The 15471-nt window shown below is 42.9% G+C and overlaps 1 protein-coding gene across 1 annotated transcript; it reads right to left on the bottom strand.

Moving 5' to 3' along the window:
- Positions 1-3035: 3035 nt before the first annotated feature.
- Positions 3036-13786, bottom strand: LOC134650515 (zinc finger protein 808-like). Its single transcript, XM_063505471.1, has 19 exons — positions 13592-13786; positions 12985-13076; positions 12349-12646; positions 11486-11597; positions 11092-11339; positions 10700-10885; positions 10302-10487; positions 9246-9370; positions 9090-9203; positions 8934-9047; positions 8778-8891; positions 8622-8735; positions 8466-8579; positions 8310-8423; positions 7884-7950; positions 6908-7054; positions 5819-5923; positions 4991-5086; positions 3036-3151 (listed from the first exon to the last, which is right to left on the bottom strand). Exons 1-19 carry the CDS (start codon positions 13709-13711, stop codon positions 3080-3082), a joined length of 2538 nt encoding a protein of 845 aa, XP_063361541.1. The 5' UTR covers positions 13712-13786; the 3' UTR covers positions 3036-3079.
- Positions 13787-15471: the final 1685 nt, after the last annotated feature.

Raw genomic sequence — 15471 nt, 5'->3', positions numbered from 1 at the left:
CATAAAAGTACCTACTTAATAGTAGAGTCTCTGCGCGGCAAGAGATGAGCCCATGCTCACTCTATGCCCAAGATCTATTATACATTTTATATCAAAATACAGGGGAATGAATACTAATATACTGAATCTAAAGCCAGGGGAATGGTAATTACGGACGCCCATATCTCAAAGCTTCAGCGGCGAGTAGCGTCCTCCCCGGCTGTAAAAATTGCGCTACTATATTATATACTTAAACTAACGCTTTTTAGACAGCGCGGACCCAATTCGCCGTGAGACCCTTGAGTAGTGATGTAAGTTAGGTACGCGTGAGTGAGACACCAAGGGAATGATAATAGCCATGGCCATAAGGAACGGAAATAAAAACCTAAAGATCCCGACCAGTTGAGGTAATTTTTTTGAAGTTGGTAAATCTTAAAATCCCTGTGTTCGCGCCAAAGTTTATATATCTTGTAAAACGGTATCTACTTAAGTCAAGTCGGCTCGCAAATTCGCAAATTTTACGGTCGAGTTCTGGTTCTCACAGCACCCTTTCATATAATTAACGTCCGTGGGGTGTCATTGAGGGACAAACAAAACTTCCATTACGTTGACAATGACATTGAATGGGGAGGAGGGGGAGACAACAATAGTTCCATTATCCTCATATGTTGACTTTTTAAGGAAAATCGCCCCGCAAATAAATAAGTTATCCTTTTATAGGTTTTTATCCTTAATCCCGAGTACACATATTGTGCCAACGTCAATGTAAGGGACGCAGATGTGTTAGAGGGAGCAATCGATATTGCTATCTCATTCCTTCTTGGTCTTCAAAATACTACGCTTGGTCACACAGGAAACTCACAGGTACACAGCAGGACACTTGCGCATAAAACAACCTTGCGCTTGACAGCTATAATGTCATTGGGCATCTCGCCCGTGTTTATTAGTGCGCGTGAGATGCCGAAACACAATCGTCAAGTTCGTATCATAACAAAACCGTTACACAATGTTAAATCAGAGTCGGCCTCTAGGTATCTCCATTATTTCTATACGTCTGAACTTTTATTTTTATCTTTCGTCTTCAACAAAAGAGACTGACACTTAATATCTTCATCAGGGTATGTAAAGGGTAATGAATGAATGAAATCATTATTTCAGGCAACTAGTGGCCCATACATAAATACCTTAAAAGTAGCATACATATTATAAAAATATAAACTAAACACTAAAAATCACATTATGATTGCGATGAAATACGCAACCCCGCAGTGTCAGGGAGCCGGCCGCGGAACCCCCGAAACTTGACACCCTTCGGCCAAAACTCCTCCTTGGTAATGTGCCCTATTGATTGAAATCAAAAGTACTTTAATGTTGATCACTACACCTTATAATATAAAACAGTCACGCGTCTGTTTTTGTGTATGTATGTTGGCGATAAACTCGAAAACTACTGAATGGATTTTCATCCGGTTTTCACTTATCAATAGAGTGATTCTTGAGGAAGGTTTATATAGGTGTATTAATTTGTTAAGGTTTACCCGTGCGAAGCCGGGGCGGGTCGCTAGTGTTAATTATAATAAACGGATCTACCATTTTAGTTGAGTTTTTCTGAACGTTCATTGCTATCGTTGTATCTCCAACTGTTAGAATGGGGATTTTTTATATTATAACGACTTTTATATTTACTGAGAAAAAAATGTGCCCTTTTTTATCCATTTGGTTACGTTTTCAATACAAATTTCTATGAATGTAACAAAACGGACAAACAAAAAATTTATGAAATTCTAGGGACACTTTTTTTCTCGTATTAGGATTGAAAGAGCTCGTGATTCTGAGTGGAAATAATTATATAATATATAGAGGTATAAATATGTATCTATATGTATGTATAATGTCCACCTAACGATTGTCAGACATCATGAGCGATGGATGTTAGATAGGTTTATCTCACCAGATGATGCTGTTATATTTTCACCGGGAGTTTGAAATGAGAGTTTAAATTTAGAATTATTGCCCGCTTTATTCGTTTTCTCTGTAACGCAGAAAATGCGGCAGGAAGGAAAAAAAAAACATTAGTAAGAATCAACGGGTTTATTTACACATAAAAAGTTTAATGGATCTTTAACAATAAAATTGAAGATTAAGTAACAATGTTCTGTAGTATTTGTGTAGTGTTCCGTGAAACTCTCAGTTACTATTAGGTATTTATGATTTAACATTAGGCCATGGTTAAAAATTTAACTATTCCAGCTCAGGGGTCGGCAACTTAAGAGCCAACCACAGTAGAAATCACGTTTCGGGGTTTTAAAAGAGCCATCAATACACATCGGTAACTCATGGCATTTAGGTAGCACTTAACAGATTAGTGATGAGCACACATCGGTAACTCGTGGCACTTGGGTAGCACTTGACAGTTTCTAAGTTTCTAACAGACTAGTGATGTGACAATGTTCTTCTTCTTCCTATACGAGTCGAGAAACAGAAACCACTAAAAATGGAATTAATTAAACTAATATTTTAAGTGCTACCTAAATGCCACGAGTTACCGATGTGTAGCCATCAAAGTTGAGAAATTGTTTAGATTTTACTTCCCTAAATAACCTTCCCTACATTTTTTCCCCGTTTTTATTATACCTACTTGTCAGTATGACAAATCAAATATCATCCATCTTTCTAGCACCAACAAAGACGGCGCAAAGCCGCGGACGGACAGACGGACATAGCGAAACTATAATGGTTCCTAGTTGACTACAGAACTCTAAATAAGTACGGGATCTTACTCAGAAAGAACTGTACGCGACTTGCAAACCGACCCCTGGTGGAGTTTACATATAACATGTGCCCTCAAATGAGTCAATGTTCAATTCCATAAGGGTCGCCATAAGCCTTCAGTAAGAAGTGCATATACTTGGAAAAATTCGACCTATGCCGCTGTGGCCCGGTGGCCGAATGGCACAGGCACCTGCCGCGATAGCAGAGGACGCTGGTTCGATTCCAGCCTGGGGCACTGGAGGCCTTGGTCACTTTGTCTTAGTATATGACATTTATTTAAAGTTAATGTTCACATCACTTCTGTCTGTGGTTGTATAATGATTTGTCATCAAGAGTGCGGCGCGAGTAGCAGCGGGTTCTTGCGTAAAGTGCGGATAGCCAGCTCGTAGGCCAGGGCGCCCTGAAAACGGATCCCGTCAACAACGTTACGCGTACAAAATGCAACATACATACATGACCGTAAAGTCTATTTTTTTATTCGGTAGACTGAAATGACAGTTAATAGTATGAACATGAAATGTCATTCCATACTATTAACTGTCATTTCAGTCTACCGAATAAAAAAATAGACTTTAGTTCTGTAGAAAGCGACCAACTTTTTATTTTTGTCAAAGCAACTTACACCCTAACTCAGTGACTTTGGTCGCTTTCTGCATTGATAATAAAATTGAGTTGGTCGTTTTCTGCATAACTACGGTCACATATAATCACGCCTATTTCCCGGAGGGCTAGGCAACGGATTTCCACTTGCTACGATCCTGACATACCTCTTTCGCTTCCGTTACTTTCATAACATTCCTCATACACGCTCACCGGTTTAGGGTGCTCTAGACCTGGCAAAATGCAAGTCTCGCCAAAATAAGTGGTTATATATTTATGAGAGCTTCTGTTCTACAATTTGTTATAAATTATTTTTTCCCCACAACAACTGGTAAAGGCCCTTTTGATTAGAGATGCCACGAATATTCGGCAACTATTAGATATTCGGCCTATTCGACCACTTTGCCGAATATATTCGGCCGAATGTTGCCTACTATTCGGCCGAATACCGAATATCTGTTGCCGCTAACTAAAAAGAAAAATTACACATAATAAATACCAAAAATTTGGTATATTTAATGTTTAAAAAGTATTATTGGAAAGTTGTTAAATAGGAAGACCCTTTTTTAAGCATTTCTTGATTATGAAATATTTTATTTTTATCATGGGTCTGATTTGATTGACTCTAACTACATTTATAATGTTCTGTTTTACAAAAAATATATCTTAGTAAACGTTGTGCTTTGTTGGCGAACAGTTTTCATAATAATTGTGACTCACAATGTTCGCATCTCATGCCGAATATTCGGTATTCGGCCGAGAGAGTGGCCGAATGTTCGGTATTCGGTATTCGGCCAAAACTACTATTCGGGGCATCTCTACTTTTGATTGTTCAAAAACGAATGAGAAATTTGCATTTTAAAATTTTAATCACATGTGGGGCAAAGTAATAAATCAGATGCAAATTTTGAGTTGTTGTTGTAACATAAGAATGTTAGCTGGTAGAATTGACTTTTAAATTATGACTTTGAATTAAACTTTTTTCATTGCGTTTTAATTTTATTTGGTTTGATTTTGTTGGTACCTATTTCATAGTTAGTGTTTTCCTCGCGTTGATGTGGTGAAAAATTTTGCGTTTCACTCGGAGGCAAAGTTTGTTTAACCCGTGCCCTGAAACCACTTCTCGAACCAGGAGCGTAGAGAATCTTAGCACGAGCGGTTAAACAACAATTTTGCCCCCTTGTAAAACAAATAACTATCGACGCCGTGTCAAACACAAAAGCTGTCACGCTGACGCCACGTGACCGAAGTGTCAAAACTGAAATTGAACTTTATGCATACGCACGTAGGTCTATGTTGCTCTGTGGTCTGTGACCGATTATCGGTCTTTGGCGTTGAACCTACGGTGCGGATATATCGGTCATTGTCGTCCAAAAGGTTAATAAATAGTAGAAACACCAAGTAATAATATAGTAGGTATTTGAATGTATGTATAAGGGTCTCCCCAAACTTATCGACGCGGAATCGGCAATGCCAATAGAAATGAAACTTTATGTCCACGCAATAAGAGCGAAAAAGACGCCGACGCGTCGGCCGTCGACGGCCGAACGGAGCCGAACCGAACCTTACCTGTTTATGCTGTTTACTATCGGCTTTCGCCGAATCCGGGTCGATAAGTATGGGGAGACCCTAAAGGTACCTGTTTGCCGACGAAGAGCGCCGGCGGCGGGCCCATAGCCCCGGAGCGCGCCGCCGCCGCCAGCTCGCGCATCACCAGGCGCTCGCGAGACAACACCTGGTATAGTTTGTAGCTTTCTAATAGACCCCGAAGGCTAATCCTATTGTCTATTGTTAAGAAAAACCGCTCGTGCCACGTGCCACAACCACCTGCATAAAAAATCGGTACTTCGGTTACCGAGTGCCGGCGAGTCGAACGCTACAGCACCAGTCTAAAATGTGTCATCGAGATGCGTAACAAAGGCGCGTTATCGGAGAGCGCACCTACACTGGTTTTTTGAGCGTTGGACTAGCCCGCGCTCAGGTGCCAAATAGAATAATTAGGACCCTTTTTTGCAGGTAAGTAGCACGTGCGGTTTTACTGAACAATAGACAATAGGATAAGCCTTCGGGGTCTACTAGAAAGCTACAAACTATACATACATAAATAAATAAGAATAATTCGTTTTTTTTTTAGTCTAAAAAAAAATCTTATAAATAAATAAAACGTTTAATCTCTGGCAACACTTTATTTGGCCTAACTAATTTAAACTAATTTATTTTACTGGAAAAAATACTTATGACAACAGACCTCATCGAAAGTCACTGACGTAAACAAGCAGAAAAAATCGCATTTGTAATAGAGTGATTCAAGAGGAAGGTTATGTATAATTTGTTAACCCGTGCGAAGCTGGGGCGGGTCACTAGTTTTCATATATAAAAACTGTTGGGAGCACAATTACCCAGCGGAGAAACATGTAGGCACACTTTACGGTATGTTGTAGGTATAGTAATAGTAGGTTTTTCTCACCTCCGCGTTCATCACGTTGACCGAGCGCCGCTTGAGGAACACCCCGTGCTTCTTGAGGCAGTGGCGGTTGAAGTCGTGCTTGTAGCTGTACGGCTGCGAGCACAGCTGCAACACAAACGTTTCACGGGTAAAGCCGGATTCTCATGTTGTATGTCGTGAGGTCCTGACGCATCTGGCCCCGACTACATGCCAATCGCTAACACTCCGTAGCGAACGAAACGCAACTGTCACTGTCACACTAATATGGAAGAGTGATAGAGAGACAAAAAGCGATTCGATGGCGAAGCGCAAGCGATTGTCACTTTCGCTAGACTGCCAGAACGGTAATCGGTTTCATACATTTAATATGGATGCGTTCACATTTGTCTGACGAAGCGTGCACCACAGAAATGTGAACGCAACCATATCAACTGTATAAAACCGATTACCGTTCTGATGCGTACCGACCACGACACAGCACATCAGATAAATGTGAATCCGGGTTAAGTTAACCAATATGAGCCCCCGTAAGATAGGATTCAGGAAAGGATGGGGACTCAAATTTAGATTTAAATGAACTGGTATTACAGGTCATATCTCACCGTTGTACCGCCTCGTGTGAGGTGGCAAGGTGTTCTGCACCTCGCAGTGGTAGGGCCGCTCGCCGGTGTGCACCCTCACGTGGTGTCTCAGCCCGAACTGTGAGAAGAAGGACATGTTGCACAGCTCGCACTGGATGTGCTTGTAGACCGAGCTGTATCGCAGGTCATATCTCACTGCTTTACCGTTCTACTGTACCTCGCAGTTGTAGGGCCGCTCGCCGGTGTGCACCCTCATGTGGTGCCTCAGCCCGAACTGTGAGAAGAAGGACATGTTGCACAGCTCGCACTGGATGTGCTTGTAGACCGAGCTGTATCGCAGGTCATATCTCACTGCTTTACCGTTCTACTGTACCTCGCAGTTGTAGGGCCGCTCGCCGGTGTGCACCCTCATGTGGTGTCTCAGCCCGATCTGCGAGAAGAAGGACATGTTGCACAGCTCGCACTGGATGTGCTTGTAGACCGAGCTATATCGCCGGTCATATCTCACGGTTGTATCGTTCTACTGTACCTCGCAGTTGTAGGGCCGCTCGCCGGTGTGCACCCTCATGTGGTGTCTCAGCCCGATCTGTGAGAAGAAGGACATGTTGCACAGCTCGCACTGGACGTTCTTGTTGGCGGAGTTGTGTGTGCGCACGTGCCGGGATAGCTGGTGCCCCTGTGTAACACGCCATAGCCACACTTTATTGTGCAGAATGTTAAAAAAAAACAATTTAGGAGGCACTGGGGATACAGTTGTGCCGAATCGTCCTTTGGTTTCATTAGGAGGAATTCGCTCTTTCATAGACTTTCATAGAAAGTTCCGAATTCCGATTACAGTAAAGTTAGTATCAGGGATGTAACGGATGTGGTTTTATCGGAACCGAAAGCGGAACCAGATGTTTCAAATTTAGTTTATCGGAACCAGAAACGGAATCGGAACCGAAAACGGAACCGGAACCAGAACCGGAGCCTGAGTCAGTACTATCAGTAGGTATACATTACACAACACAACACATACGAATAGGTACTTTAAATTCAAAAACACGGATATACCAGAACATCTAATTACTGCAGCACGTGGCAAGCGGGGCTATGAGCGAATGACGTGTTTGTTTTAGGTTTAAGATTCTTTATTCTCATTAAGAATTTGTTTGATGTACATCGCTCATGTCCCGCTGCCGCGCAAATCATTGACATCCTATATACCTTCCGTTTCAAAAGTAACGGAACCGGAACAGAAACGGATGTGTAATACCAAACGGAAGTTCCGACTTAACGGAAACGGAAACGGAGCTCCGTAACATCCCTGGTTAGTATGAAGCATTACAATTTAGGTACTTTAAGTTATTCGAGGACTCATAGAATTCAATAATATTGTCAACAGTGTGACAGCCGGTACCTAGGTCGACCGGCCAGGCGGCGTGCTGTCGGTATTCCCTCAAACGCTCTTTCCACCGCCCCCGACGACCTACAAACGATAATCAACTTATCGGTCATGGACTCACCCGCTTGTAAGACTTGCTGCAGGTTTCACAAACGTATCTTCTTGTCTGGTCGTGACATTTCTTGTGTCTGTAAACAAATAAAGCTTTTAGTTAAGTTTTGATCTAATTAGGATACCGCAGCAGACCGCAGCAGCAAATATAATAAAGTAACATAGAAAAAAAAAAATTAGGATACTATAACATGGCTAAAAGATTGCCGGGGCAGTACATAAACCAAAAGGCATACGTCATATTGTCTGTAAAATGTAGAGTCTGTGCGGAAAGAGAGAGTCATGGAATGTATGGGGCCCAATACATTCCACGACTCTTCTCTTTCCGAACCGAATTGTATTTGAAGCTAAGCTTTAAGGTGCAGCCCCACCACAGTTAACTGTTGAGTGCGGTGGTGGAATGTTTTTCTAGCCCAACTATAGATATGTAACTGACTGGTTGAGCGCGTGCAGCGAGTGGAAGGCCGCGACGCACTGGTCGCAGCGGAAGTCCCGCGCGGCGGTGTGCGCGCGCTCGTGGCTCAGCGTGGTGGCTCGGTGGTGGAACGTTCTGTACTGACAACTCTAGCCCAACTATAGATATGAAACTGACTGGTTGAGCGCGTGCAGCGAGTGGAAGGCCGCGACGCACTGGTCGCAGCGGAAGTCCCGCGCGGCGGTGTGCGCGCGCTCGTGGCTCAGCGTGGTGGCTCGGTGGTGGAACGTTCTGTACTGACAACTCTAGCCCAACTATAGATATGAAACTGACTGGTTGAGCGCGTGCAGCGAGTGGAAGGCCGCGACGCACTGGTCGCAGCGGAAGTCCCGCGCGGCGGTGTGCGCGCGCTCGTGGCTCAGCGTGGTGGCTCGGTGGTGGAACGTTCTGTACTGACAACTCTAGCCCAACTATAGATATGAAACTGACTGGTTGAGCGCGTGCAGCGAGTGGAAGGCCGCGACGCACTGGTCGCAGCGGAAGTCCCGCGCGGCGGTGTGCGCGCGCTCGTGGCTCAGCGTGGTGGCTCGGTGGTGGAACGTTCTGTACTGACAACTCTAGCCCAACTATAGATATGAAACTGACTGGTTGAGCGCGTGCAGCGAGTGGAAGGCCGCGACGCACTGGTCGCAGCGGAAGTCCCGCGCGGCGGTGTGCGCGCGCTCGTGGCTCAGCGTGGTGGCTCGGTGGTGGAACGTTCTGTACTGACAACTCTAGCCCAACTATAGATATGTAACTGACTGGTTGAGCGCGTGCAGCGAGTGGAAGGCCGCGACGCACTGGTCGCAGCGGAAGTCCCGCGCGGCGGTGTGCGCGCGCTCGTGGCTCAGCGTGGTGGCTCGGTGGTGGAACGTTCTGTACTGACAACTCTAGCCCAACTATAGATATGTAACTGACTGGTTGAGCGCGTGCAGCGAGTGGAAGGCCGCGACGCACTGGTCGCAGCGGAAGTCCCGCGCGGCGGTGTGCGCGCGCTCGTGGCTCAGCATGGGGGCGCGGTGGTGGAACGTTCTGCCGCAACCCTGCATCAATAAAATATAGTTTGTCAAAGGACTGTCTCATTTCAAACATAGACAGAGAGAATCATACTATCTTTGTCTTACACTAGTACTAGCACCCAAAAGAAAAGAATGAGTATACATAGTTTTTTTTTGTTCTTATTTACTGACAATTTGGTTTGACCAACTATAGTTGAAAACTGAGGTGATTTTATCGCTAAAACCTATCTGTTAAACGAAAAACATTGTTTATTTTATCCGCTACTCTCCGAAACAGCGCGTCTCCGAAACCGTCAAATATTATATATTATTGTCAGATGTCACTAGGTACTCGATCTGTATGTTGTGGTTAGTATTACATATTAATATTAGGGAATAACATAAGTTCTCCATCCAAAAATGTAACAAATAAAGCCACACAGATAATCGTCAGGAATAGAAAAACAAATTAACATAATATTTTGTCGTCTAACGATTGTTTACAAGTAAGTTCATTGACCATGTCACCTGTTAGGGTTAGAACAAAGTAGTTTTTTGTATGGATGTTTAAAAGGCCATAATTTAGAAACGGTTGCCCATATTAACATAGTTTCTATGGGGAAAATATAGAGCTAAGGCTAAACTATCTCCCATTTCCGGAAAGGTCCGTCGTCAAATTCCACGCTGTATATAACCAACAGACAGACGGAGTGATCCTATAAGGGTTCCGTTTTTCCTTTTGAGGTAGGTACGGAACCCTAAAACTTGCAATACAACGATCATACCTCAAAGCCGCACTTATACAGCGGCTCCCTGTGTAACACGAGATGGCTGGCGAGGTTCTTGGAGAGCTTGCCGCAGTAGGGGCACATCCCCTCCTTCGTCGGACTTGTACTTCTTCTTCTCTCTGGGTCTCTTGGGCTCGTACGTGACCATGACGCGAAGGTCCTCGATCCAGGTCGGCTTTAATACATACCTCAAAGCCGCACTTATACAGCGGCTCCCTATGTAACACGAGATGGCTGGCGAGGTTCTTGGAGAGCTTGCCGCAGTAGGGGCACATCCCCTCCTTCGTCTTGGACTTGTACTTCTTCTTCTCTCTGGGTCTCTTGCTCTTGGGTTCGTACGTGGCCATGACGCGGAGGTCCTCGATCCAGGTCGGCTTTAATACATACCTCAAAGCCGCACTTATACAGCGGCTCCCTATGTAGCACGAGGTGGCTGGCGAGGTTCTTGGAGAGCTTGCCGCAGTAGGGGCACATCCCCTCCTTCGTCTTGGACTTGTACTTCTTCTTCTCTCTGGGTCTCTTGCTCTTGGGTTCGTACGTGGCCATGACGCACAGGTACTCGATCCAGGTCGGCTTTAATACATACCTCAAAGCCGCACTTATACAGCGGCTCCCTATGTAACACGAGATGGCTGGCGAGGTTCTTGGAGAGCTTGCCGCAGTAGGGGCACATCCCCTCCTTCGTCTTGGACTTGTACTTCTTCTTCTCTCTGGGTCTCTTGCTCTTGGGTTCGTACGTGGCCATGACGCACAGGTACTCGATCCAGGTCGGCTTTAATACATACCTCAAAGCCGCACTTATACAGCGGCTCCCTATGTAACACGAGATGGCTGGCGAGGTTCTTGGAGAGCTTGCCGCAGTAGGGGCACATCCCCTCCTTCGTCTTGGACTTGTACTTCTTCTTCTCTCTGGGTCTCTTGGGCTCGTACGTGGCCATGACGCGAAGTTCCTCGATCCAGGTCGGCTTTAATACATACCTCAAAGCCGCACTTATACAGCGGCTCCCTATGTAACACGAGATGGCTGGCGAGGTTCTTAGAGAGCTTGCCGCAGTAGGGGCACATCCCCTCCTTCGTCTTGGACTTGTACTTCTTCTTCTCTCTGGGTCTCTTGCTCTTGGGCTCGTACGTGGCCATGACGCGCAGGTCCTCGATCCAGGTCGGCTTTATACGGACACGGCTCGGTGCTTCCGTTTTGGTGTTTCCGTTTTTGGTGGGTTTTGACACTGGGGTAAAAAAAACGTGCTACAATTGTTTGCAGACCGTGTAATTAGTTTTTCGGTTCGGTTAGGTAAGTATTTTTTTGCTGATTGTTTAAATACAGAAATAAGGACTGCTAATTCCAACTTACATATTTATTGCTAATACTTACATTTAGTCTTTTTCTTTTTCTTATGTTTTTTCCCATATTTCTTCTGTAAAATGCTGTGTGGCAAATATTCATCAGAGTCCGAATCTGGATCGCTTTGGGCCGTATCGAAATCCTGGAATAATAACACCCATTCTTATGTCACAATGATTCATTATTATATTCAAAGGGCTTATTTCCTATATATGTATAGTTTATACAATCCAGTTTTGTATCTAAAATTAAAAACTAAAGATAAATATAAACTAGTTACTTATAATAAAATTAAAAACTAAACTAATCCAAATTAAAAAACATCTAAAAAAGGCTCTCGCGGCATTGTGCCAAAGATGCTGGCAGCATTCCCTCGCTGAATGGCAATGCTTATGCGCTGCGAGAGAAAGCTGCCAGCTCTCTGGTCACCAGTTGTATCTACGAGCCTTTTACAAAGTTCTTTGAAAAGAACATGAGCGTTTTGTATCAAACCAATAAGACCAACCGAATAAGACAACTGACGCGCGCGGCTACAGCTAGTACAGCCGAATATCAACCTTCGTGCATTCCGACAAGGTTCATGGAAACGCGCCACACTCGATAGACGTGGTGTTCAAAGAGTAAATTAAGCATGTTCATAATATGTCTGATGTCTAAATTAAAGAATAGAGTTAGACCCAGATAAGTCTGCAACGATTTTGATAGTACACGCAGTGCGAGTGTTATTTCAAATGTCAAACGTCTATGAAATTATGGCGTATAAATAACACTTGCACTACGTGCGAGTGCTATCTAAATCATTCCAGACTTGTCTTGGTTTAACTCTAAAGACTTTCCCTTTCAATATATTTATATCTAGTAAAGTTTCGTATTTGACGTGTCAAACTGCTGACCTGGTCATAGTCATTTTGCAGATCATCTTTGATGGTGTCAAGAAAGTCCATCACCGACATCGGCTGATTGTCTATCTCCACTTCCACGGAGCTTGGCTCCACCTTCTTAATTGTGGTATCCTTGTAACATACAGAGTCCTCTGCACTCTGCAGATTCATCTTAATGTCCTCGTAATCTTTGAGTAGATATTTCTCATCAGTCGGGGCCACAGCGATTTCAAGCTTGACATCTGTTATGTCGTTAAAATGGATCCTTTTGAAATTTGAATTGTTCTTTTGATGCAGTTGAGTGTTGGACCTAGAAATATAAAAACCTGACCTAAAGTTACTGCTTAAACATATTTTTCTTAACAACGGCCCTGTTATGGTAATCATTTAAAGTGGGTCACTGAAAATGATTTTATTTCTTTGATAAAAATCTTTATCTAGAGCCGTTTGCATTAATTAATAATGTTTTAATTACATATAATTAGTCTGAGTCACACAGAAGTTTTGTAGTTTATTTGTTTCCTTTATACCTGTTCCTATTTTTCCATGAGTATGACTGATAAACCTATATGTAAGGATGTTTAAGGTTTTTTAATTAAGATTAGTGTAAAAAAGAATATCCGAAGTTACAGACTTAAAATACCCTACCTTAGTATGAGAAGTTTAAAATCATATAACTCTGTGAGCTTTTTCCGACAAGTCAGGCATATCTGATCCGTGATCCCGTCTTCTCTTGCAATCTGTAACAAGACACGAAATAAATTAATTTATTTGAACTGAGCTACAACAACATATTTTAGTTAAAATATGTTGTCAATACAATTTGAACTTTCTTGCTTAGTCACTAAGATTGATATCAGCACATATTGTTTTGATTAGTGATATTTTTTAATGTATTAAAGATTAGTTGCACATTGCAATGTGTTACTCAGTAACATTGTTAAAGATCTAAAGCCCCGTCTCCATATCGCGCGGTTTGCCGCGCGATATGGAGACGGGGTAAGCCCCGTTTCAGAGATCAGTCTTATAGGAAATAGTAGCAATAAGATGCTTCTATTTCCAATAAGACTGATTTCTGAATGCATCACTAGGCTAATTATTGACAATGGGATTAGCTGTGACTGTAGCTTTTGATTGGGAATGATACATTTCTGTAGCTATGAGCTGAATTTCCGAAAGCATTACGATACCAGAGAAGTTTAGACCAGTTTGGAACAAGATAACAAGACATTGTTATCAAGTTGTTTGAGGTTACCTTAATACTAGCGACGTAAGTTATCATGTCAGCGAACGTAGTATTGAGGTCCCGATCCGTGCCCTTAAATATACACCGCACATTCTTCCTTGTTTCCAAGCAAATCCTACATTCAGACATTGTTTATTCACAATTATTCAACTGTCAGGAAATGTTAAATAAGATTTTAATCATTATAAATCGCATAAAGTTATCATTTGTCACATTATAGCAGTAAAGGTCTGAGCTAGATTCCCAGTTTTGCACTTGCAGCGAGTAAATTAAAATGTTTTGTATTTGTACACAAAATAAATACGGCACTTCGAAGTTGGAAAGTGAACTGTCAATGTCAATGTCAGCTGAGAGGAGAACGTCAAGTGTCAAGCTGTTTGAGTATATGATTTAGTCGCTCATACGCGATGAATAATCTTGTCAGTAGAAAAAGGCGCGAAATTCAAATTTTCTATGGGACGATGAAAGAGTATAATAATATGGGACGATATTTTGGACGATATCCCTTCGCGCCTACATTTTTCAAATTTGCCGCCTTTTTCTACTGCCAAGATTTGCTTGACCATCTATAGTAGTATAGTATAATCAAAGAATACAATTGCTTACCGCGAAAGCCGAATATCGCAAATTGCGAGCATCTTTCTCTTTTACTCCAATTAAGGCGTAATTTCATTTTCATTTTGACAGAGAAAAATACCTGCAACATGCGGACTTCGGTGTTCGCGGTAGGTTTCTGGACTATACCGGTATAGTTACTGTCAGGGCCGGATCTAGGGTAGAGCGAGTGGAGCGGCCGCTCTAGGCGCCGGATGGCAAGGGGGGCGCCAAAATGGCAAATGAGAAAAAAAAGGTTTAAAAGACGCGAGTGTGGCGAGGGGTGGGGGGGGGGGGGTGGAAAACTTCAACGAAGGGCGCCAAAATACGATTTCGCTCTACCCTGATCAAGGGCTCGGGCCGGCACTGGTTACTGTAATCGTGAGCGTTGAATGATCTGCCACCTTGTCACCTAAACAACAACTTTGCCCCCTTGTAAAACATTTACCTAACTATTTTATCACACTTGCTCGTAAAAGGCGATGCGGTCCGTAGGTTAATCTTAAATTTCGACCTAGAGCTGTAATGTATTTTTCACATCACCATTTCGAAAAAGAGCTTTTTCGCCCTGCTAGGAGGGATCGAAGTGGCACTTTATTCCCTGTTAGGAGGGCTCAAATGTGACACGTTTCTGTTCCATGACACAATTTTAATTTTTTTTGCACATTATTATTAAAAATTATTTCCACCTTGGGCGTGACGCACTTGAATCCCTCACTACGCTCAGGATTCTACTTTAGAATCACGCTACTCTCGGGATTCTATTATAGAATCATTCGCTTCGTTTAGGTTTCGTTCGCTCCCTTCACAATCTATATACTATTTTCTTTTAGAGGCATTTAATTAATACGTACTTTCAAGTGTCACAATGTCCAGAGTCACAATGCACAATGTTCTTCTGGCAATAAGTCCAACTGTATTAGGTATTGTCCTAATCCCAGAAAGTCTAGGACTCCTAAATTGGAGGAGGGTAGGTATCCAGCAGGAAACTCGGCAGGACACATCTTTACAAAAGATTAATTAACGTGGACTAAATTAAGAAATACAATATTAAATAACTATAGATTACATGAAATAACATACTTAGCTTAGTACATAAACTTGGTATTTCTAAAATAAACCAATCATTTTCTACTTCCCATTATCCAACCTACCTGTTAATCACCGATTAAATGCAATGTGTAATGTGTGCGAACATAAATCCTCGGGCTGCCGACTTGTTAGTGTTAAACGAAACAGACGGCTCCACTAATAAATACTTTTAATGTAAACACTACTGTGCAGTTTCTGATACC

The sequence above is a fragment of the Cydia amplana genome, chromosome 8 (genome assembly GCF_948474715.1).
Source record: "Cydia amplana chromosome 8, ilCydAmpl1.1, whole genome shotgun sequence".
Classification (NCBI taxonomy): Eukaryota; Metazoa; Arthropoda; class Insecta; order Lepidoptera; family Tortricidae; genus Cydia; species Cydia amplana.
The sequence above is the reverse complement of the archived record's forward strand: the minus strand, read 5'-3'. Positions and strand labels throughout refer to the sequence as shown.